Source organism: Monodelphis domestica, chromosome 2 (genome assembly GCF_027887165.1).
Source record: "Monodelphis domestica isolate mMonDom1 chromosome 2, mMonDom1.pri, whole genome shotgun sequence".
Classification (NCBI taxonomy): domain Eukaryota; kingdom Metazoa; phylum Chordata; class Mammalia; order Didelphimorphia; family Didelphidae; genus Monodelphis; species Monodelphis domestica.
Window position 1 is genome coordinate 337808933 of NC_077228.1, and position 24386 is coordinate 337833318.

At 36.4% G+C, this 24386-nt stretch overlaps 1 protein-coding gene across 1 annotated transcript in view; it reads right to left on the bottom strand.

Moving 5' to 3' along the window:
* Positions 1-1700: 1700 nt before the first annotated feature.
* Positions 1701-24386, bottom strand: part of UBE3D (ubiquitin protein ligase E3D) — a 206897-nt gene continuing 184211 nt past the window's right edge. The window contains exon 10 of the mRNA XM_007484257.3: positions 1701-2558. Coding sequence (XP_007484319.1) covers positions 2538-2558 — 21 coding nt within the window. The 3' untranslated portion in view covers positions 1701-2537. The remainder of the gene's footprint in view (positions 2559-24386) is intronic.

A 24386-nucleotide genomic window follows, 5' to 3' on the forward strand; every position in this document is an offset into this window, starting at 1 on the left:
GAAGGATAAAAATTGAAAAAAGATTATTCAATTTTGCAAATGAGAGACCAGTGGTTACTTTGGAAAGAACCATTTTGATTGAATGATGTAGTCATTAATCAGATTGTACAGAGTTAAAAAGAGAATGAAAGGAAAGGAAGTGGAAGCACTGATTATAAATGATCTTCTCAAGGATTTTAGCCATGAAAGAAAAAAGAAATATGAGGTCATAGTTAGTGGAGATGGATGGATCCAGTGAGTTTTTTGAGGAAGGTGGAGACATGGGCATGTTTGTAATTAATTAATTGGTAATTAGTAATAGCAGTTAACATTCAAATAGTGCCTCCAATGCTGATATAATGCTATATAGGGGAAACTAATATATGATGCCATATAGTGCCCACTAAAGCTAAGTGCTTTATAATTATGATCTTATTTGATTCTTACAACAACCCTGAGAAGTAGGTGCTATTACTATCCACATTTTATAGTTGAAAAAAACTGAAACAGAGGCTAAATGACTTGCCCAGGGTCACACAACTGGTAAGAATTTTAGGCTAGATTTAAACTCTACGAATTGACCTACTTCTTATGACAGTAGAGCAGCAGCCAGTAAAGAAGAAAATGTAGTTAAGTGAGAGAGTAGAGGTGGGTAGAGGAGCCAGTCTGCTGGAGAACATGGGATGGGATGGGACTATTTGTGCATATAGTGAAGTTTGTCTTAGCAAAGAGAAGGGCCACCCCATCAGGAGAGACAAGGGCGAAAGAAAGATGGCAAGATGCATCTGGGAGAGGTGAAATGAGGAGAAAATGGAGCTCTTAGCAAATAACTTCAAATTTTTCCAGTAAAAGATGAGGCAAAGTTCTCAGTAGAGAAGGTGAGGGCATGGACGCCATAGAAGATTGGAAAAGTGATGAAAATGTGTGGAAGAGCTCTAAGAGTGGTGAGCAGAACAGTGAATTAGGGAGATTTTAAAAGATTATCTCGCCATATGAGTAATATAGATGAAATTATGCATTCTAGAGAATTCCTGGCATTTGCCCTAGAACACATGAATAACAATTATTTTTATATAGGAAGAAGGACAAGAGACAAATATATGTATACATATATGCAGATATAAGTATAAATATATAAATACACACACACACAGAGTCATTGGACCATGCTGTTGCTAAAGGGTAATACAGACATGGTTCAGCTAATATCATTAATTGGTTCAACCAAATCATAATGTTGAGAGAACCAATATTTCCCGAGGAAGTTAGTTCCATAATAGTAGAGAAGAACCGGGCCAGAAATCTCATACAGGGACTATTATTAAAATGAAGGCAACAGGAGAAAAGGAACAAGGGCTTATCTGGTCTATTCTCATTGGTCACGACTGCTGTGGCTTTTACTGGAGGCTTTGGGTAAGAGATTTTAATGATATTTTGTGAAATTAAGGGAGTATGGGATGTGTTTATTTGTTTTGCTCAATTATACTTATTCCTCGATTGCTCAAGTATATTTATGCTCAATTATATTATTAAATTTACATATTTATAATTTTTGCATAAACCATACTGTTCAGTTATGCTTATACAAGAGAGAGTTTCAATGTGGGAGAAAAGTTAAAGGATAGTAATAGAAATGTAAGAGTAAAAAAAAAAAGATGCAAAATGGGCAATAAACCTTTAAAAAACACACGAAGAAAAAGGAGTTCAGAAAGGGGCACAAAGATGGTAATTTTTTTCTATTTCATTACTGTGTTAAATTAAAATTTCAGTTTAAAAACCAAACTGCACATAACAGAAGTTAACAGTTTCATATATAATCCTCTTTTTCATTCTTCACTGCATATCAAAATATTTTGTTAAAATCATAATTAAAAATATTTTTTAAAATTCCGAGAGTCGGGGCAACATTATAAAGGTTACTGCAATAGTACCAAAAAAGTAATACAGGCAGGAAACAAACAGGTTAGTCAAAATGAAAAATGGTTTAATAAAACATTCACTTTACTTTTTAATCTGATGGCAAAAGCTAGAAATAATCTATTTTCTTTTGCCTTTCAAAACAAAACAACTCTGTCTGAGACGCTCTTTAAAAGTCCGTTTCTCAGAATTTGTGGCATTCAACACTCAGCCCCCACTGATTGATGCCCTCACTAGCTGTCTCTTAAGCTTCCTTACAGGACAGATGGGTCTCTATTAGCTAATATCCCAGCAACCAGCCCTGTTCCTTCCAGGTGGTGCTGACGCAGCACAGAGCCGAATGTCCTTCTCTGCAGGGGTGAGGGAGGTCACTTCTGTATCCATCTCCAACTTCTGACAACCCACAACTGTGAGTTTCTTCAGAGCCTTGGTTTTTCAAAGGGTCCAACTGAGAACTATTCCTATGGGGGGCATATTGCAAAATGCAAACAAATACCCTCAAAGAATTAAATGAGATGCTCTTGTTTTAAAACTAGCCCCTTTCTTCAAAATAGCTGCCTGCCACAGAGCCACCTGGCCCTTTGAAATGCAGTGTGTTGGAAAGTGTGCAGAGAAGGGGGAATGCGGGGACTCTTGAACAGTCACATCTTCAAAAAGGCCACCTGTAAAAGACAGAAACAAACCACAAAATGTTTTACTTATAAATTTGACAAATGTTTGAATGAACATTCAATGAGAGTCAGTTCCATCTGGTCAGGACCGGTAGGTACATGCTAATCTAAAGAAGGAAAAAAAAAAGACACAAACAACTGTACCCTTTCAACTCAGCTAAATATTGCAGTTTTACAGTAGCATCCAATTAGGCAGAGCTTATTAACGAACCACAAAGTAATTAAAATGATTAACACATCCTTTAAAGAAAAGATGGAGTTTTTAATTGATGTTAAAACTCTGCTCTCACCAAATCAAATTCTTCTACTGACTCATAGGATCCTTCTGGTTCTTTGGAAAATAACCCTAGCTGCAGAAATACAAGAGGCAATTTCTGGTTCTCCTCACCCAACTTCAGGTCACTCCAATATTTTTAATCATGTTTATTGGGCTTGTCAACAAGAACATCTTAAAATCAAGTGTTTATTAAATTTTTATTTCATTTAAGGTCTCTAACACAGAGCCATTTTCAAACTACTTAATGAGGACCAGGTAGGATACTTTCTGCATTTCTAACAGTGTTAACAACCTGCCATAGAACAGAAACAAAATTGTAAACATAATCTATTTGGCTACACAGATTTATGGGGAAACATGAAGTTTAGGTTATAAATTCAGATAGGGATAGAAGCTGGAACTATGATTTCATTGCTACAGGAAACTTCCAGTGAGGAAACTAACTTTACCAAAGCACGTGGGTGCCTTCTTGGCAAAATACAGCCTGAGAGAGTTGCCTAGAACACTCAGAGGTTAATTATCTGGCCAGGGTCATGTAGCCACTGGGTCTGAGACAAGACAAATCTAAGTCTTCCTGGCTGCAAGTTTATCTCTCAACCCAGAAGTCATGAAATTCTGAGACTTTACCAACTGAATAGTTACATAAATGTGGATTCAGGGCTTCAAAGCATGGATCAATTAATCAACCAATCAATCAAGGGCAGGTAAGTGGTGAAATGAATAGCGTGACAGCCTGAAGTCAGGAAGACTCATCTTCCTAAATTCCAATCTGGCCTCATGCATGTGACTCTGGAACAGTCACTTAACCCTGGGTAGGAAAGGAAAGGGAAAGGAAAGGGGAAGGGGAAGGAGAAAGGGAAAGGGAAAGGGAAAGGGAAAGTGAAAGGGAAAGGGAAAGGGAAAGGGAAAGGGAAAGGAAAAGTGAAAGGGAAAGGGAAAGGGAAAGGGAAAGGGAAAGGGAAAGGGAAAGGGAAAGGGAAAGGGAAAGGGAAAGGGAAAGGGAAAGGGAAAGGGAAAGGGAAAGGGAAAGGGAAAGGGAAAGGGAAAGGGAAAGGGAAAGGGAAAGGGAAAGGGAAAGGGAAGAATAGCATTGATTAAATGCCTACCATATACCAGTCAAAGTGCTAGGGATTCAAAATACAGGCAAAAAGGAGTACAATGAAATAATTCCTGCTCTCAAAGACTACATTCTATTGAGAGGGATATATAGAATATATATAAAATAAATATAAAGTAGCTACATAAAAGTAATTAAGGAGGGTGCACACTAGAATTGGGGCAATCAGGAAAAGCACAAATAAAAGCATATATATAGATATATAGATATATATATATGAAGCAGTTCATTGTAGACATGATAAATAGCTAAACAGATAATAATTGGGGTGGGATAGAAATAGAAATAAAAACAATTCAATTGGTGAAGAAATCTGGAAAACCTTTCAGAGCCAAAAGGAAACTGAGGAAATAACTGTCAAAATATGAAGTCCAAAGATTTAATTTTAATAATTCAAATTTATATATCACTTTACAGTTAGAGAAATTCATCCCTCCCCAACAGCCCTGTAAGGTAGGCAACATGTGTATTAATTTGACAACTAATTTGTCAATAGACTGGACAAGAGGGAGCAAGAGTGAAGAATGTAGCATTATACCTAGGTATTAAGCCTGGGTGACGGGGAGAATAGTGGTGCCCTAGACAATGAGTGAGAAGAAGCTTAAAGAGGGGATGACTTGGTTGTTTGTTGTTCCATCATTTCAGCTGTATCTGACTCTGTGGCAAAGATAATGGAGTATTTTCCTTCTCCAGTTCATTTTACAAATGAGAAAACTGAGGCAAACTGAGTTCAGTGGTTTGGCCAGGATCACACAATTATTAAGTGTCTGAGGCTGGATGTGAACTCAAGTCTTCTTGACTCCAGACGTGGAGTTCTATCCACTGCACCATATAGATGCCCAGATAGCTTGAGATGGAAAAATGAGTTCTCTTTTGGACATGCCTAATATGAGATGCTCAAAAGACAACTGATGGCACAAAAATGAACAGTAAATAAGTATCTGCATAGACATCATTAAAACCATGGAAGTCAATGAGATCACCAAGCAGAAGATGAGATCCCCACTATGGAGTGTCATGACTTAGAGGGAGATCCCTTTTTTCTATTATTAAAAAAGTTTTATTGCTTTTTGTTTGTATTACAAACATTTGTAGACCTCCCCTACATTAGGAGAAGTCTCTTATGACAAAGTAAAAAAGGTAAGTAAAACTAAAAATACAGTGACCTCATTTGAATGAGCATATAATTTTTCACATATAGATGAACACTCCCATTTTTTCTCTTTGTCTCTCATTAATAGAATTTAAAGGAACAGAAATCTATTTTCTCTGTCACTCCTCTCCCTATTTCATTGAAAAAATGAAGAAGGAAAAACAAAATTTCTTGTAACAAATATGCATAATTGAGTAAAACAAATTCCTCAATGTCCCTATGCAAAATGATGCATCCCTAGTTCTGGACCCTAAATCCATCACCTCCCTGTCATTGACAGCATGTTTCATCACCAGTCCTCTGGAATCATGATTAACCATTGTATTGATTATTGCTCTTATCATTTTTAAAGTTATTTTTCAGTGTTGTTATTATAAACTATAAATTGTTCTCTTGGTTCTGTCCATTCAATCCATCCATTTTATGAATCCTCAAAATTGTTTTTTGTCATAATATTGATGTAATTTATAGATAGAAATTCTGGTTCTGGTTCTGTTTATTGCATGCTGTATCAATTTATATAAACTATCTAAACTATTTCTCCACATTTTTCTACATAGTACTATTCTATCATCTCCATCTACTATAATTTGTTTGTTTATTTCTTAACATGGATTTCCTATTAATTTCCAGTTCTTTTACCACATGAAAAGGGCTGCTTTAAATATTTATATATATGAAGGGCATTTTCCACTTTTTTTGCTCTCTTTTGGAAACAGGCCTAGCAATGATATAGCTAGGACAAAGGACACAAACTATTGGAACTTTCTGTGTAAACTTCTAATTTTTTTCCCAGAAGGATTGACTCTTAAAAAGTGCACTGATGCATCAAATGTAATGGACTTCTCTAATAGCAGCAATGCAATGATCCAGGGCAATTTTGAGGGACTTATGAGAAAGAATGCTATCCACATCCAGAGAAAGAACTGTGGGAGTAGCAACAGAAGGAAAAACATATGGTTCGATGGGGATACAATTGGGGATGTTGACTTTGAATGATCATTCTATTGCAAATATTAATGATATGGAAATAGGTTTTGAGCAATGATAGATGTAAAACCCAATGGAATTGCTCATTGGCTCTGGGAGAGAAGAGGGTAGAGGAGAGGGAAAGAACTTAAATCATGTAACCGTGGGAAAATATTCTAAACTAATTAATCAATAAAATTTTTTTTAATTTTAAAAAGTGCATTGATGCAACTAATTCTACACAACCTATTACTGATTAACTTCCTTTTTGTCATATTTTCCATTTTGATGGTTGTGAGGTTAAAAATCCTAGAGATATAGGCATAAATAGGCATTTCCTTAAAAGGATATATATAGTATATATTTAATACCAAGTGCCAACATCATTTATAATGGAATAAATTGGAATCCTTTCCATCAAATTCAGGGATGAAACAAAGATGTCCATTTTACTACTTCTATTTAACATAATACTAAAACTTGTGGCTACAGCAATAAGGCAAGAAAAAAAGAAATAGAAAAAATAATGAGAAGTAAAGAGTCAATGAAAAATTAATTAAAACAATTCATAACTTTAGCAAAACTTCTAAGATATAAAATAAATCAACAGCATTTGTGCACAATACTAATAAAACTCAGCAGGAAGAGATAGAATTATTCCATTTAAAATGACTCCCAAATGGATAAAACACTTGGGATTCTTCAACTTCAAAATGGGAACAACAAAAGCTATAATATTTGTCTCAAGATTTTTGTGAAAGATGGTTTATGGTAAATTGTAAAGTGTTATGTAAATGTGAGTTCTTAGTGTTGCTGTTATTATCAAGATTTTAGAATTATTGCAGCATTAAGGTCAATCTCCATTTGGGAGAGTCTGTAATTCTGGAACAGAATTCTAAGGGAGGGGAAAAGATAGGCTTACAAATGGGGAAAAGGAAAAAGAATCATAAATGCCCACAATAGTAGGCAAAACATAAGTTGAGCCTCAAAAGAAGCTAGAGATTCAAGAGGTGGATGTGAAGGAGGAAGGAGAGCATTCCATACCACCTAACACTAATAACACTGCAATTTTCTAAGTATTTTTATACTTATCTAATTTGAATCTCACAGCTACTTTAAGGAGAGAGAGATAGAAATAAAAAGGAAGGAAGGAAGGAAGGAAGGAAGGAAGGAAGGAAGGAAGGAAGGAAGGAAGGAAGGAAGGAAGGAAGGAAGGAAGGAAGGAAGGAAGGAAGGAAGGAAGGAAGGAAGGAAGGAAGGAAGGAAGGAAGGAAGGAAGGAAGGAAGGAAGGAAGGAAGGAAGGAAGGAAGGAAGGAAGGAAGGAAGGAAGGAAGGAAGGAAGGAAGGAAGGAAGGAAGGAAGGAAGGAAGGAAGGAAGGAAGGACATTTATTAATTTTTACTATGTGCCAGTACTGTGAGAACACAAATACAAACAAAAAGAAAGACAATTTCTGTTCCTCAAATAGCTAAAAGGAAGAGGTACTATGTGGGGATAGAATAGAATATTTATTCCTAAGGAAAAAAAGTTAGAAAAAGCAGATAATACTCTAGAAACTGAGGGTTCTTTGGTTTTTGACCTAATATGAGAAAGATTTTTTTTTCTCTTGAATAAACCTTGCTGTGAGCTCAACCCTAGAGGTGAGATCAGCCAAAAAAGGCTTCATTCCAAATATGCAAAAGGCTGCCCCTGATTTAATTATATAACTATGAATAATAATTAAAAAAATTGTTGGCCCCGAAAAGAACTCTTTGAAAAGTTGGTCCAATAAGTCTTTTCTCACTTCTAATTTCTATAATTTGGCTGTGTACATATGTATGTTTTTTAAGAATGTAATAACAAGAAACTCTAATTACCTCTGAGAACAGGTAACCATCCAATGCATTTGGGCTTCTTTTACTTAAAACGCTATGAGTTAACACATTTCAAATGCTGATTTTGTATTCCCTAGCTCTTATCCATGACAGGAAAAATTGCCTTCTCTGACTGCCATTTATTTTAAGAGAAGATAATTTGATTTTGTTCCACTGCACTGAGAAAAAATCTCTGCATTTCATCTTTTCAGTTTTACCCTCAAAAGTAAATGTTTCAAGGCACTTGAAAATGTAAGAATACGGCTGTAGATTTTCAGGCTCTGTTGCTACTGAAATATCTGGTTGCCAAGGTATGCACAGAAGCCACACGAAGAAGCCTGGCATAGCAGCTAGAGTGGCAAAGTGAAAAGTCAGAAATACCCGAGTTCAAATTCCACCTTAGACACTATGTGATCTTGGGTGAGTCACTCATTTAGCCTCTGAGTCTGTTTCTTTCTTTTTTTTTTTAACTCTTACCTTCTGTCTTGGAGTCAATACTGTGTATTGGCTCTAAGGCAGAAGAGTGTGGTAAGGGCTAGGCAATGGGGGTCAAGTGACTTGCCCAGGGTCACACAGCTGGGAAGTGTCTGAGGTCATATTTGAACCTAGGGCCTCCCATTTCTAGGTCTAGCTCTCAATCCACTGAGCTACCCAGCTGCCTCCTGAGTCTATTTATTTATCTGTAAAATGGGAATAATATCACCATCAACCTGATAAGAGTTGTTACTTGTGAAGATGAGATGAGACAATGCATATGTCAAGAACCTGGCAAACCTTTAAGCACTATGTAAACATAGCTGCTTTTCTTAGTATTATTCTCTTTTCTTCTCATCTAATAACCAGAGAAGTTTAGATAGAGACAGTTTGGACTAGGGTTGGTTTTCATTTGTTTCAGTTATGTCTAACTTTTCATAACTCCATCTGGGTTTTTTTCACAAAGATATTGGAACAGTTTGCCATTTCTTTCTCCAGCTCATTTTACAGATGAAGAAACTGAGGCAAGTAGGGTTCAATGACTTGCGTGGGGTTACACAGCTAGTAAGTGTCTGAGGTTAGATCTGAAATCAGGAAGAGGAGTCTTACTAACTCCAGGACTAGGGAGTAGGTGGATAAAGTGACCACTTTTTATAACTGAGTTAAAATGCTAAAATGCAGAACTCAACTGCTACAGATTCCCCAAAGCATTTTCTTCAGTATAAACCCCAAAGCAGACAGGAAGATAGGAAGTATATGAACAGAGGAAGTTCTATCCTATTCCTATGTTGTTTTAATTCTTACATTAGGTCTCTATATTTTAGGAAATTTTTCTTTTCTGTGTAGTCCAGAGATTATTATTGAACATTTATCACATTTTACTTTATTATAATATATGTTATATTACAATATATTTTAACACATATATTATTAAATATTAATTACAAGTATTAGCATCAGCACCATATTATTCTTGTCACTTTAATGGGATTCAGAAACATTTGAAACTGGTCATTGTAGGTCCAAGATTTTTAATATTCTATGGACTGTTTGCATGGGTGGATAAAATAGCTGCTTTTTGTGATCAAATAAGGAAATACAAATCATAATCACCAGCCTTTACATAGTGCTTTAAAGTTCTGCAAAGTGATGCCATTTCATTGGATTCTCACAATAACTTTGACAGAGGGGGGAGGGTGCTATTTAGTATCTCCATTTTACAGATGAGGAAACTGAGTATTAGAGAAGTTAAATGACTTGCCATGGGTCTCACATTAAGCATCCAAAGTAATCACGTCTTACTAACTCTTCAGTCCAGTGATTTTCTCCCTGCACCAAAGCTGTCTAAAAATAAAGTATCTGGCTTATGTCATCCTTAAAAGCAACCCTCTTCCATCATAGAATATAGAAAAATAATAACAATAATGATGTTGATAGATTTGCATCTAAAATTCTGCAAAATGCTTTATTTTTTTACCTTCTCTCATCTGACAAACAATAAAAAGCTGATATCCTAAATGTCAAACTAAATGCTCTGCTTAGAAAATTCCAGCGCATGTGCTCAACATTTGAAATACCCTGAAAGTCCTTTAATATCAATAGTCATAAACTTGTATGATTAACTTTTACTTAATAATCTTTTGAAATGTCAATAGAAAGAACTCCTTTGTGGCCAAAATTGACTGCACCAGATAGCATTAGCATTGCAAAGGCTCAGAAACACCTCAGTATGTGCTATCCAAACAAGATAAAATTGTAATGCCTTGGAAAAAATGAGTTTCGTAAGTATCAGAGGTGGGTGGAAAGGGCGTTTTCAAGATAGACAGCAAGGTTTCTCTATAATGACATTGCGTACTTAAAATCTTTTTTTAAAAAACCTATCAAATGGTGATATACATATTCATCTATTGAAGGCAATTCCAAATTATGTTCTAAGATTGATCTGACTCTGAATCAGATTGCCTTTTTCTAAGAAAAAAAATCCAAGTGTACTTGCCCCCAAATCCTGCTGTGGTAGCAAAATTTCACATTCAAAACAATACTCTGTTTTGTATTGTTTTAAATAACTTTATACAGTCAGCTACAGAATGAGTGCTATGATTAGACTGGTCTTAAACTTATTGGAAATAGAGTGAAAAACAAAACTGAGAGGTGGCATATTATAGTAGAGACAAGGGAGACGGGTTCAAGCCCCACCTCTGACACTTAATTGTGTGACTGCGGGAAGTAACCTTTTGGCATTTCAGTTTTTGCTTCTGAAATATGGGGGAAATAATTATTGATTTCAATTCCCCCAGGTCCAGAAAGGTAAGGCAAGGCATACTGCATAGAGGGCCATCTTCAGTGAGAAAACCCTGTTTTTGACAGGAACTGACTGTGAACTAGGGCAAGTCACTTAATTCTCAGTGCCCCAAAGAAAACAGCCACTAATCTACACTGGAGTTTCCTCACTGGGAGTTCTGACTTTTGCCAGGGAAATCATATGCCTGGTCCCACACAAAGAACTACATACTTCACAAAGATAGTGAGAGCCAAAAGAGATAATGTATGTAAAATGCTCAGTGCTATAAAAAAGTCAGCTATTTTCATGATAATTACAAAGTCACTTAAATTCAATAAGAGTTTTATTACATGACTGCTATGTGTTTGGCAGCATGCTAGGCACTAATATTTGGAATCAAAATCACACAGGTTCTTGCTTTGACTATCTCCTTATTCTTGGTAGAAATGTCAAGGCATGGAATGGACAGCCAAGTGGTACAGTGGATAGAGTACTAAGCCTGCAATCAGGAACACATCTTCCTGAGTTCAAATCTGACCTCGGACCCTTAATTAGCTGTGTGACTCTGGGCCAGTCACTTAACCCTGTCTGCCTTGGTTTCCTCATTTGTAAAATGAGCTGAAGAAGGACAAGGCAAACCCCTCCAGTACCTCAGCCAAGAAAATCCCAAATGGGGTCATACAGAGTCAGACACAAATGAAAAACACGCACACAAAGAAAAATCCCAGACCTGTGGAATTCAACAAAAACTGTGCATGCTTATATGATACAATCACTGTGTTTATTCTGCCGAACTATAATTCTTTGTTACATAACAGTGTTCTACTGGGTGCAGAGGTTCAAGAAGAAGAGTACTAGAAAATGATAGTGGTGAAAAGCAAATCTCTAAAAGTTTAAAAGGGAATGCAAAGGCAAAGAGACACAAGAAAATAAGAGTAAGTAGGGCAGTTTGGCTTAAGCAGTGTGGAAACTGGTCTAAAAATGTTAAGAAGTCAACTTCTGCTAAGAAGGCATATCACTGAGACCCCATAAACCTATTCCAATAAAAGCTTGAAGTTCATACCAGACCCATTAGTGATCAATAAATCTAATAAGGAGCTATGGTAAATTATTTTTTTCCACTCTAGAATTACACAAAAAGTCAACCATCAGTCTGTAGTTGATGGGAACAGAGATTTTATTTGCTAATAAAACTAGCATTGATGCCGAAGTTTCCCACAGTGAACAGAGATGACAAGCAACACATGTAGCCTGAAGAGTCTGTGTTCAGAAACATTGAGAGCAAAGGACTCCCCAAACGATGCTACAGGGTGACCAAAGACTGCTCAGGGTGGTCAGAGAGCCAGGATGAGAGCCCTGGAAGCCCCAGGAAGCAAGAGTTGGCAGCGACCAGCTGGGTCAGAGAATACCTCTGGGTCAGAGGTTCTAATATTGTTAACTCCAAAGGTAAGAATGAGTAACTGTAACAATTGAAAGCAGAGACTCAAAGAAAGAAAAATGGTTTTTCCACAAGGACTACATATGAATACTGAAGAGAAATGAAGTTATATGAAAAAGAGTCACTATAACATTTTTCAAAATGCACAAGATATTCAGGAATATAGACAAACAGGACAGTTTTGAAAGTAACATATGGAATTAATTACATACCTCAAAAAACCCCAATAAAAAGTAAAAAAATGAAAATTCATGATTTCATATAGAATTGTTTTTGCTCTTTATGTAGAAATGCTTTATTGGCGTTTTAAAATGTTTTCAGTATCATATAGAACTTACTGTATTTAAACAAACTATAAAATGGAAGTTCATAATTTCGTAAAGGGCCCTCTCTTTTTCTTCTGTTCTTTTGTATGTATGTAAAAATGTTCTTTTTTAGTATTTGAGCTCAAAATAAAGAAAATTTCCAAAGGAAAAAAGGACTAATACAGAATAAAGTAAGCAGAATAAAAGAACAATTTGTACACACAATGACAATGATGCAAATTAAAATAACATTAAAAGGTAAACAGAACCAATGCAATACCTAGCCCTGGTCCTAGAGTACAAGGGATAGAACATACTTCCCTCCTTTTAGTAGATGTGGAGAGGGGAGGGAGATTTATAATGTAGAATGCACTGTCAGCTGCAATAGTTTTTCATTTGTTGTGTTTCTTTGTTACAAGAGAAGATTTAATAATGTATGCAGTCATGGGGCTGTGGGGCTGTGGTGGTTTAGATAAGGAAATGCCTAGGTGTAAAAAAGAATTAAAAGTCATAAACAAAAATGAAACAAGTCTGCAAATGTATGTGGGATCAAGAATACAGAGGCTAGAGATATGCACTAGCAGAGGTAGCACAGTAGATAAAGTGCCAGCCCTATATTTGGGAGGATCTGAGTTCAGATCTAGCTTCTGATGCTTTCTCCCTGTGTGACTGAGCAAGTCACTTAATCCCAAATGTCTAACTTTTATTCCTCTTCTGTTTTGGAACCAATATTTAGTACTGAATCTTAGACAGCAAGTAAGGGGTTAAAAAAAAGACTAAAAGGTAACTAGTTGGTATTTTAATACTAAAATCAATAGGTGACTTCCCTACACTTTTGGGGGGAGGTTCCCTCCTCTTGAGTCACAAAGCAAGAGCCTTCCTCCATTTTATCCACTCCCTCCCTCAACAAGGGTTTCTGTTCATTAATAGAAGCTACATCAGCATGGGAATTAAGTCATACTAAGACTACCAGACACAATTTCTAATTCTAAATCTGATACCTACAAAGCATGTGATCCTGGGCAAATCACTTATCATCTCTATGCTGAAGTTTCTCCTTCTAATCACTGGGCTATAGTAAGGAAAGAATTTTGTGAAGCTTAAGACATTAGAGAAATGAGAGCTATAACTGAAACATAGGCTTTGTATTCAGTTACAAAGAAATAAAATACATTCTTTGGTTAGGGAAGGAAAAAAATAAGTTACAGGTCATGACCATGAGCTTGAGGTACTTGGCTTTTTCCAAGACCCAAATAAAATCCCATCTTTGTCAAGAAGTCTTTCCTGAAAAGATTTGAAAACCAAGCAAGACTTAGAAAAAGTCACAAAATGTAAAATAAATAATTTTGATTACATCAAATTTAAAAGTTTTTGTACAAACAAAACCAATGCAACCAAAATTAGAAGGGAAGTAACAAATTGGGAAACAATCTTCATAACAAAAACCTCTGACAAAGGTTTAATTACTCTAATTTACAAAGAGCTAAATCAATTGTACAAAAAAAATCAAACCATTCATTCTCCAATTGATAAATGGGCAAGGTACATGAATAGGCAATTTTCAGTTAAAGAAATCAAAACTATTAATAAGCACATGAAAAAGTGCTCTAAATCTCTTATAATCAGAGAGATGCAAATCAAAATAACTCTGAGGTATCACCTCACACCTAGCAGATTGGCTAACATGATAGCAAAGGAAAGTAATGAATGCTGGAGGGGATATGGCAAAGTGGGGACATTAATTCATTGCTGGTGGAGTTGTGAATTGATCCAACCATTCTGGAGGGCAATTTGGAACTATGCCCAAATGGCAATAAAAGACTGTCTGCCCTTTGATCCAGCCATAGCACTGCTGGGTTTGTACCCCAAAGAGATAATAAGGAAAAAAACATGTACAAGAATATTCATAGCTGCGCTCTTTGTGGTGGCAAAAACTTGGAAAATGAGGGGATTCCCTTCAATTGAGGAATGGCTGAACAAATTGCAGTATATGTTGCTGATGGAATACTATTGTGCTCAAAGAAATAATAAAGTGAAGGAATTCCATGGAGACTGGAACAACCTCCAGGAATTGATGCAGAGTGAAAGAAGCAGAAACAGGAAAACATTGTACAAGGAGATGGATACACTGTGATACAATCAAATGTAATGGACTTCTCCATTAGTGGCAATGCAGTGATCCTGAACAACCCGGAGGGATCCATAAGGAAGACCACTATCCACATTCAGAGGAAAACTGTGGGAGTAGAAACAGAGAAGAAAAACAACTGCTTGATTATTTGGATTGAGGGGGATATGGTTGGGGATGTAGACTCCAAATGACCATCCTAGTGCAAACATCAACAACATGGAAATAGATTCTGATCAAGGACACAAATAATACCCAGTAGAATTGTGCATCAGCTACAGAAAGGCAGGGGGAAGGGGAGGGAGAAATGGAATATGACTTTTGTAACCAAGGAATAATGTTTAAAATTGACCAAATAAAAAAAAATTTTTTTAAAGAAGTCTTTCCTGATTCCCCTTAATGCTAGTATCTTTTTCTATCTTTCCTCTGTTGTAATTTATCCTATGTATATCTTGTTTATTGCCAGTTGTTTGTATGTTGTCTCTAGACTATAAGCTCCTTGAAGGCAAGATCCCTGTCTTTATGTATACACTCAGGGCTTGGAATAAATGGCTGGCACAGATTAGGAATTTAATAACTGCTTGTTGACTGATGACTAAAGGGTTAATTTCTGATGTTATTAATTACATTTAGAGGGAGACATTAATAAACTCTAGAGGCAGTTAGGTGTGCAATGGTTAGAGGACTGGGCTTGGAGTCAGGAAGACTCATCTTCCTAAGGAGTGGAAATCTGGCCTTAGACATTTACTAACTATGTGATCCTGGGAAAGTCATTTCATCCTGTTTGCCTCAATTTCTTCATCTATAAAATGAGCTGGAAAAGGAAATGCCAAACGACTCTAGTATTTTTGCCAAGAAAACCTCAAACAGGGTCATAAAGAATCAGGCACAATAGAAAAATGACTAGATAACCATAATGAAAAATAAACTATAATATATCATAGTCCTCTGGATGCAGTTTGTACTCCATAAAGATGGCTAGTCTTTGGGAAATTACCTAACCACAAAAGGGAAGGGAAAGGAAAGGGATCAAAGGAGACAACTGAGATGGGAAATTTTGCCAAGAAAAGTAGAAGAAAAAAAAAAGATGTGAGTATCATAATTAGCCACGGGTAACAATTCTCCCTCTCCCTCTAATTCTGACAGAAAAAAATCAACTAGCCTAAAGGAACATTAAGTATTTGCCCCTAAATGAAAACATGGTTTCAATATGAATTCCAGGAGAGATTAAACTAAAGTAGAGGGAGGAAGGGAGGAATGGAGGGAGAAAAGAGACACAAAGAGGCAGAGATACAAAGAGAGAGACAGAGAAAGAGAGGAGGGAGGGATGAAGGAAAAGAGTCAGACAGCATTTATTAAACACCTACTATGTACTAAACATTGTGCCAACCCTAGGGAGTCACAGAAAGGCAAAAAATACAGTCTAGTCCTCTTTACACTAATGATACTGGTAAGGGTCTTCCAACACTGAAATTTTATGATTCTGTGATAACATCTATAGTTCCTCCTACCTCATGGGTTGTCATAAAGCTCAAATTAATTCATTTATATGAACAAATATGAATTATTATTATTATAATTTCATTTTATCTGTCTTCCTGATCCCCTATAAGCTGTGATGTATGCTAAGCAAAACAATAAAAGGGTTTGTTTGATTTTTTAACCTTTTTTGTCTTCTCTCTGGGAAATAGTCCATGAAAACGTAGCTGTGATAACCAAGCTAGCTAGGTATATCACTCACTGGGTGCAGGATGGGAATGATGCTTGGAACTGGGTAACTTCTGACAGCCTGCTTAGGAAGAGATCATATACATGAGGCAGGTTCACAGATATGAATGGAAGTGAGCTTTGAACATATTCTCACCATCCATCTTTTCCAGGCTAAGTGGACTATGATATTAGAATCAATAATGTTATGGTAATACAACAGAAGCAGGTTTTAAATTAAATCTTCCAAGCTTTCGAAACTATAAGATCAAAGACTTATATGGTGGTAAGCTTAGGAAGGGTGGGTAGATACCTCAAAATATAGTGCCTTTTGGACAAAACCTACTTTTATGGGAATATTCTTATAAAACCAGCAGAGATGGTGAGGGTTATAGTATAAGATATAATCTATTCCAGGAACAAAGACTATATTATCACTTATGACTCAAAAGGTTCTTTTAATTTAGTATTTTTAAGGAATATGTGGGGCTTTTGCTTAAGATAGACCATAAGTAAACATATAAAAGGGACATCTCTCCACTCTTGGATTATCTTGGGAGTTATTTCTAAAGTGGCTATTTTGCTACTGCATTAGTCGTATGCTTCTGCCTAAGCAAAGTTTAGAAGGAAATCATCAAGCCAGCTAGTAAAAGATGAGGGGCCAAATGTCTTGGCAAGTTAGCCACATCATCGTATAAGTAAAATCTTTTTATGTGTTGGAAAGATATGTATTTAGCATAGAAAAAGTTTTAATAAATAATGAATGGTTTTTGGAAGATATTTAGCACTTGATTCAGTAACTCTAAAAATGCAGTTTTATATAGTTCCATTTTTACTTATGTCTTTTGCTTAAGAGCACACAAAGAGGAAAAATGGAAATGCAGAAGTTACTTTTTAAAGATTTGAGCCGAGTTATAAATTCCAGGGTCAACAGAATAATGCAAGTGGTATGAGCCCCACTAGGGCATAAGGCAGCTTTTTTGCAATAGGTATTACAGAAATCTGATATTTCCGTTGATTTTTCTTAATGATAGCCTCATTATCAAACTCTTTCTAATTTTGGTTGCCTCTCAGAAAAGCATCCAAGGGCAAAAGCTACTTTATAAAATAAATAAATAAAGTAAAATAAAATAAGTAAAATAGTTTCTGAACATGTGTCATAAAATATAAGAATGGGAGTTGTCAAGGTTTAGAAGCTGAGGGTCTGTACTCAAAAAGGAAAGTGAATAGCTGGTTTTAGAACTATACTGCTAGTTAAGAGAGTGCTTAAGGATGGGATTTGCATTTCTGAATCAATCTTTAAGGTATAGGAATGTTGGACCAGAGATGGAGTAGACCTAATGAGGACTAGCAAAATATCTCTTGCCTGAAATTTTAAAGATCTGGTCAGAGGAGTTTTAAATTAAAAATGGAGAGAGAGGGAGAAAACTCCCCATAAATATTTACCCAGTCTGATGCTAGAGTATCAGATAGAAGTATATAAAATATACGGAGAAAAAAATTCCTGAAAAAGATCAGCAATTCATAGGAGATTATCTGAGAGTCAGGGATATAACTCACAGTCTCCTGTGTTTACATGCAAATGAATAGGGAAAACTAGAAATCTTAATATAAGAAAGTCATTGAAACCTAATGGAATATAACCCAAGGCTAGAAAAAAAATACTAGGAAAGGACATCTCTTATTCAAAAGGAATAAATTCACCAAAAATTGGGAAGGCAGACTATAGCCACATATTAAAAGCATAGAGAAAACCCATGAACTTGAAGAAAGATGCACAGAGGACAGCATCTGGATGATAATAAATGAAGACAGAAAAGTGACATTGTGGTCAGAGTATACTATAGACCACCAGGTCAAAAGAAAGAAATAGATGATAAACTACTGAGCAGTTCTGGCACCATGACAAAATATGGCAATGGGTTAGAGGACTTCAGCTATCTTTGTCTGCTGGTATTCTCTTTGAGCATCTAGGTGGCACAGTAGATAAAGAGTGACAGACCTAGAGGCAGGAAGATTCATCTTTCTGAGTTTAAATCAGGCCTTGGACACTTAGTAGCTGTGTGATCCTGGGCAAGTCACTTAACTCTGTTTGTCTCCTGTAAAAATTAAAATTAATGTATAATAGTTAAAATATTTTATAAGATTTATTAATGATCACTAGAAATATCAAATAAAAAGGTAACAAAATAAAACCACATGCTCATAGCTAATCTACCTGTTCAAACAGCTTGTTCCACCAATGTCCCAACCAGGAAGGAAAAAGAGGGAGACCAGAAACCCTATTCAATTTATTCACTGTCTATGTCAGCATGTAACAACAGGAAGTTAGTGGGCTTCTAGGAAATGTAGTTCAAAGGGACAAGATTTCCAATTACACACTCCATTTCTCCATCTGTAAAATGATCTGGAGAAGGAAATGGCAAACCACGCCAGCATCTTTGCAGAGAAAACCCCAAATGAGATGATGAAGAGTCTGACACAACTGAAATAACTGAATGCAATAAAAATTCTCTCTGCTGAGAGCAGGAAAAGGATCATTTTTAGTTGTCTTGACTGCTTTGCCCAGAGTTCAATCACATAGGGAAGCACTTGAGAAATGCTTGTTGATTGCTGCTAGATTAAATGATATGAGGTCTGATGACCACAGTATAAAATTCAGAGGGGCTGAAATGCATGGAAGGTGAGGCTGGAGAAAGGAGGACATGTAATTGAAAAGCTTCTGACTAAAACTTTTCAAAGAATTCAGAGAATGGTCCGATAGTGTCCCAAGGTGATCCAGGAAGATGTGGGTTCAAATCTTGCCTCAGGCATCGACTATGTGGTCCTAGGATCAATTCATTTAAAGTCTCTAAGCCTCAGGTTCCTCATATTTTAAATTACAAGGTTGGCCTTGATAGCCTCTAAAATCCTTTCCAGCTCTAAATCTATCATCCGAATGCTAGGATACTAACGAAAAATTGTGTGTTCTTTTAGGACCCAGAATTTTAATTTAACTGGCAATTCTCCAGTTTCTACTCTGTGAAAAGCACTATGACCTAATGCTAATGATGAGAGGTGGAGACGAGGGTACATTACAGGGAGGCATTTTTCAGTACATCACCAAAATAAAAAAGCAAAAAAACAAACTTGTTCCCAATCTGAGCTGTCCAAATGTGACATGGGCTTCTTCTGGAATTAGGGAGTTGTCAGACAAAAGAGGTCTTCAAAGCGGAGGCCTCATAAACAATTTCCAGGAATCTAGTAGAAAAGATTCCTATCCAGGTAGAAATGAGACTAGATGGACACAGAGGTCTTGCCAACTCAGCTTCTGTAAAGGGTGTAGTGCGCTCGGAAAATGTTAAGTACATAATAGCATGCTAAGTCTAGTGATTCAGAGGCCACTGCAATTTAGCCAAGGGAGAACAGAACTCTTTGAAGTAGGAAGAATGACATGAGGCATAGAGCCAAGGTGACTCACCACCCTCTTTCAGGAAGAAATCCAGGGAAGGTCACAGCTGTCTTCAAAATTTGAACTGGATAAATTTATCTCAGATGTGAATCGCCTCACTTTTGCTGGTTGATGTCCAGGTAGCTATGAGTTTTTTAATGTAATCCTTGAAACTACAGAATCATGAATTTTATTGCCTACTGAAAAGTGTCAGACGGTAACTTTTCAACTATACCTCACTCCCACTCAAAGGAGAGCAAGAAAGTGAGATCAATAAGGAACAGGAGCTTGGGGATCTGGTGTTACCTTAAACACAGGCTGACTGACCCGGATACATTCTAGTTGGAATCTTAGCCAAGTATAAGTCTCCTTTTCAATATAAAATCTGACTGCAGGAAAAATATGCCCTGGTTGAAGGAGTAGATTTCTCCAAAAATAAGTCAGACATTTCTAAGGTAAATGGGCAATGAAACTGAATCTTCTTATTCTAATATCCGTCCAAGAGGCTCTTAAAATATTGCGCTCCCAGGGGACAACGTATTTTTCAAGTGCTGGGATTTTGGACAGCAAGTTATCTGCCTTTCTTTCCTAAAGCTGATCTTTGAGAGCTCAAGGTGAAAGAATAATGTCTCTCCTTTCAACTGAAATTACACTTTTTGTATGAGCTACCCAAGGGCTGTAGGGATTACACATTCTGCATCCTATTTTACAGTCTAATCCTATAATTGTTTAAAGTGTTTTCTTCTGATGCTCCCAATATTTACTTTAAGCATTCATGACCACAGTCCCCTTTTTAAATACAGAAGGGGGGGGGGGGCAGCTGGGTAGCTCAGTGCATTGAGAGTCAGGCCTAGGGGAGGTCCTAAATTCAAATCTGAGTTCAGATACTTCCCAGCTGTATGACCCTGGGCAAGTCACTTAATCCCCATTGCCTAGTCCTTAACAATTCCTCGGAACCAATACAAAGTATTGCTTCCAAGACAGAAGGTATGGGTCCTTAATAAATAAATAAATAAACAAACATATAAATAAATAAGTGAGCAGACAAACAAATGAACGAATAAATAAATAAATAAATGAATGAATGAATGAATAAATAAATAAATGAATGAATAAATGAATGAATGAATGAATGAATGAATAAATAAATAAAGGAACAAGAAAATAAATAATTAAATAAAGGAATTAATGAATGAATGAATAAATGAACAAACAAATAAATTAGCAGATAAATAAACAAATAAATAAATAAATGAATAAATAAATAAATACAGAAGAGGCAACTAGGTGGCATAAAGTATTGATTTGGGAATCAGGAAGTCCTGAGTTTGGATTGTGGGTTTAAAAATTAATCTTCAATAACTATTATATTTTTTAAAGTTTTATTAATAATAACTAAAGTGAAAAAACTACCTGAACTCAGCCCAGTTAGAAGTAAAAGAGAGCATGGGAGGAATTACAACCAACTTTAGAACCATTATGCAAACGTGAAGAGGCAGGAAAAGGGGAAAAGATTCTAGGTAATACAGAAAGGAATTTGGGGTAATATAGTTTTAGGGGTTCAAGAATTTCTAACTATACAGGATCCTGCCTCAGAAATTTACTAGCTTTGTGACCCCGCATGAGTCATAGAACCTCTCAGCTTCAGTTTCCTCATCGGCAAAGGGGAATAGTAATAGCAGTCATGTCTCAGAGTTCTGAGGATCATGTGAGATAATGTGTGAACTATTTTGCAAACCTTAAAGTACTAGCTGATATGAATTCTCCCATTAATGTTCTTTAAGGGGAGAGATTGTTTTTGCCTTTCTGCCTATCCCTAGGTGGCACAGATTAAAACCTTAGTAAATATTTGTTGACTGCCTACTAATTTAAGCACTTAATTAATGTTTTCTAGTTCTTTGATCGATCATATAAATCTGACACATTTTGCTTTCTATCAATAAATTACCTGGGTAGTTCAGATAAGGATAAAGATGGTGTAATTCTAGAAAAAGGAAAAAAAAACCAGCAATTTGCCTGAAAATTCAATTGAAGCAACATATACTGAGAACTAACTATGCAGGGAGCACTCTTCAAGAATCTTTCAATCACTATCTTCCTATTCTGATGCCTCAAGGTCACAAGGAATGAATGAAGGAATGATGAATGATAAAGCTTTTAAATGTTTTCTTTGTTCCAAGCACCAAGCTGAATGCAAGGGACACAAATACAGCCAACCAAGATGGTTTCTGGCCTCACAGAACATACATCCTAATGGAGAACCACCCAAAAGGTCAGGAACAAGATGATAGCCTTGGTGTGGTCGCTATGTGGGCTTGGTTCTTAAGGGAAGGGGGTAAAGAGATTTTTCAGGTGTAGAGTCAACACTAGCAGAACTCAAGGTCTTGTAGGTCCTACCAAGCTGAGAAGAGAACAGAGCCGGTGATGGACCGTGCATTTGTTGTCCAAGAACCAGAAAGCTAAACTAAGTTCCGAGAGGCTAATCACCACAAAACTAGACACCAAATTTGGGGGGCCAGGAGGAAACCCTGTAATTTGCATGTTACATACATAACCCAGATTTATAAATATGGTTCTTAACCTTTTTTGTAAAAGAATGGACCCCTCTGGGAGTCTGGTGAAGTCTATGGACTTCTCCGAATATTTCTAAATAATGTAAGGAAATGGTAAATTTCAGTTAGAGGTTGGTTAAAAATAAAGAGGTAATTCTTTTTCCCCATCTAAGTTCACAATATCCCTGAAATCTCTCCATGGACTCTGGGGGAAGCTATGAACCCCAAGTTAAGAACCCCAGGTATAAAGAGTCTGCAATTTATATCAGTGTCTCAGGTACCTACTCTCAATAAAATCACAGAACCTTTAAGTTCTGAAGTACATGCATGGCACTGTGCTAGACATGGGGAGAAATATTAAGATCAATAAGAAATGGGGAGGTTAGGTGGCTCAGTTGGTAGAAAGTCAGGGCTGGAGACAGGAAGTCCTGGGTTTGAATCTGACTCAGACATTTCTCAGCTATGTGACACTGGGCAAGTCATTGAACTCCAATTGCTTAACACTGGAATTGAATCTTAGTATAAATTCTAAAACAGAAGGTAAGGATGTAAAAAAATAATAGTATAATAGAATTTATACAGCACTTTAAGGTTTTTTTACAAATATTATCTCATCCTATCCCTACAACAACCTTAGGAGGCAGGTGATATTATTATTCCCATTTACAATTCAGGAAACTGAGGTAGACAGAGGTTAAGTGATATACCCATGGTTACACCGCTAGTAAGTGCCTGAGGTAGGACTTGAACTCAGGTCTTCCTGACTCTTAAGACCCACATTCTATCTCCACTGAACTACCTAGCTATTGAGCCAAAGATTCTGGCAAGTTGGTTTTTTAATAACTGGTAAAGTAGCGAGTTAAGGTAAGATAAAATAAAATAAAACTGCCTTCACAATATATTTTGAGCAATGTAAGGTTGGATGCTTCGAGGACATAGAGTACTCATTCAAAATAGTCTACTTAGCACCATCCTTTGCTGCATCTTCTCCATGGAATGAATAATGCAGAAAGAACCCGAAAATCCTTGGCTTGCCCATTTTACCCATTGCAAAATACCCCAATCATAAGAAATGCTCTCATTTAAACCTGATAAGAGACATTGCCTTCCTGAACTTCCCTTCTTAGTCTCACACTTGATCTGAATCAGAATAACACTCTTCCTAGATTGCTAGTTCTGTATAACTGCAAAGCTAATTGTCTTCTACCAATAACTCCTATTCTTTAAATTAAAAAATTAAATTTAAATTTAGAAAATGGTTCAGAAATGTAACTAAATTTTACTAAAAGGTGTATGTCATTAATAAAAATATTCTTGAAGCCAGGGACAAATGCAGAACTCTATGAGAACTAGAGAGCTCTCTTGAGGCTCATCAGGATCCACTAACCAACTCTACTCAGTCAGTGATGAAGTCACTCAAGCGAGCCATCATCCTGGCCATATTCTTCTATCTTATCCATAAAGATATTGTAAGAAATCAGGAGAGCAGTACAGGACATGGAAAGTGTGCCAGGTTGGCAGGCAGATGCCGTCTGGGTTCAAACCATGGCTCTATCACTTATTACCTGGATGAGCTTGGCTAACCACATTAAATTTTATCATTTTCTTTTATCGATGACTTTGATAAAGGCAGAGACTTTATCAAATAAAAAGCTTATCAAATTTTCAGGTGACAAGAAGCCAGGATGAATAGCAAATATGCTGGTTGATAGAGTTAAGATCTTAAACAGATGAAGCCAGAACACTGAGCTGAATCTGGTAAGATGAAATGCAGTTAAAATCAATGTAAAATCTTATACTTGAAAACCAAAAAATAAGCTTAATAAGAACAAAATATGGGAGGCATGGTTAGACTAGAAAAGATCTGGGGGTCTTAGTGAACTGCAAGTTTAAGAGGGGATAGCAATGTGATGTGGCAGCCAAAACAAAACAAAAACAAAAATCTTCAATCCTGAGAGGCATTAAGAGGGACGGATTGTAAAACTGTGGTGGCAAGAACTGGACTATAAGGAAAGCCAAACACCACAAAACAGATGCTTTTGAACTGTACTGAGAAGACTTTTGAGAGTCTCGTGGGCAGAAAGGAGATCAAATTAGCCAATACTTAAAGAAATTAAATTAGATTATTCACTGGA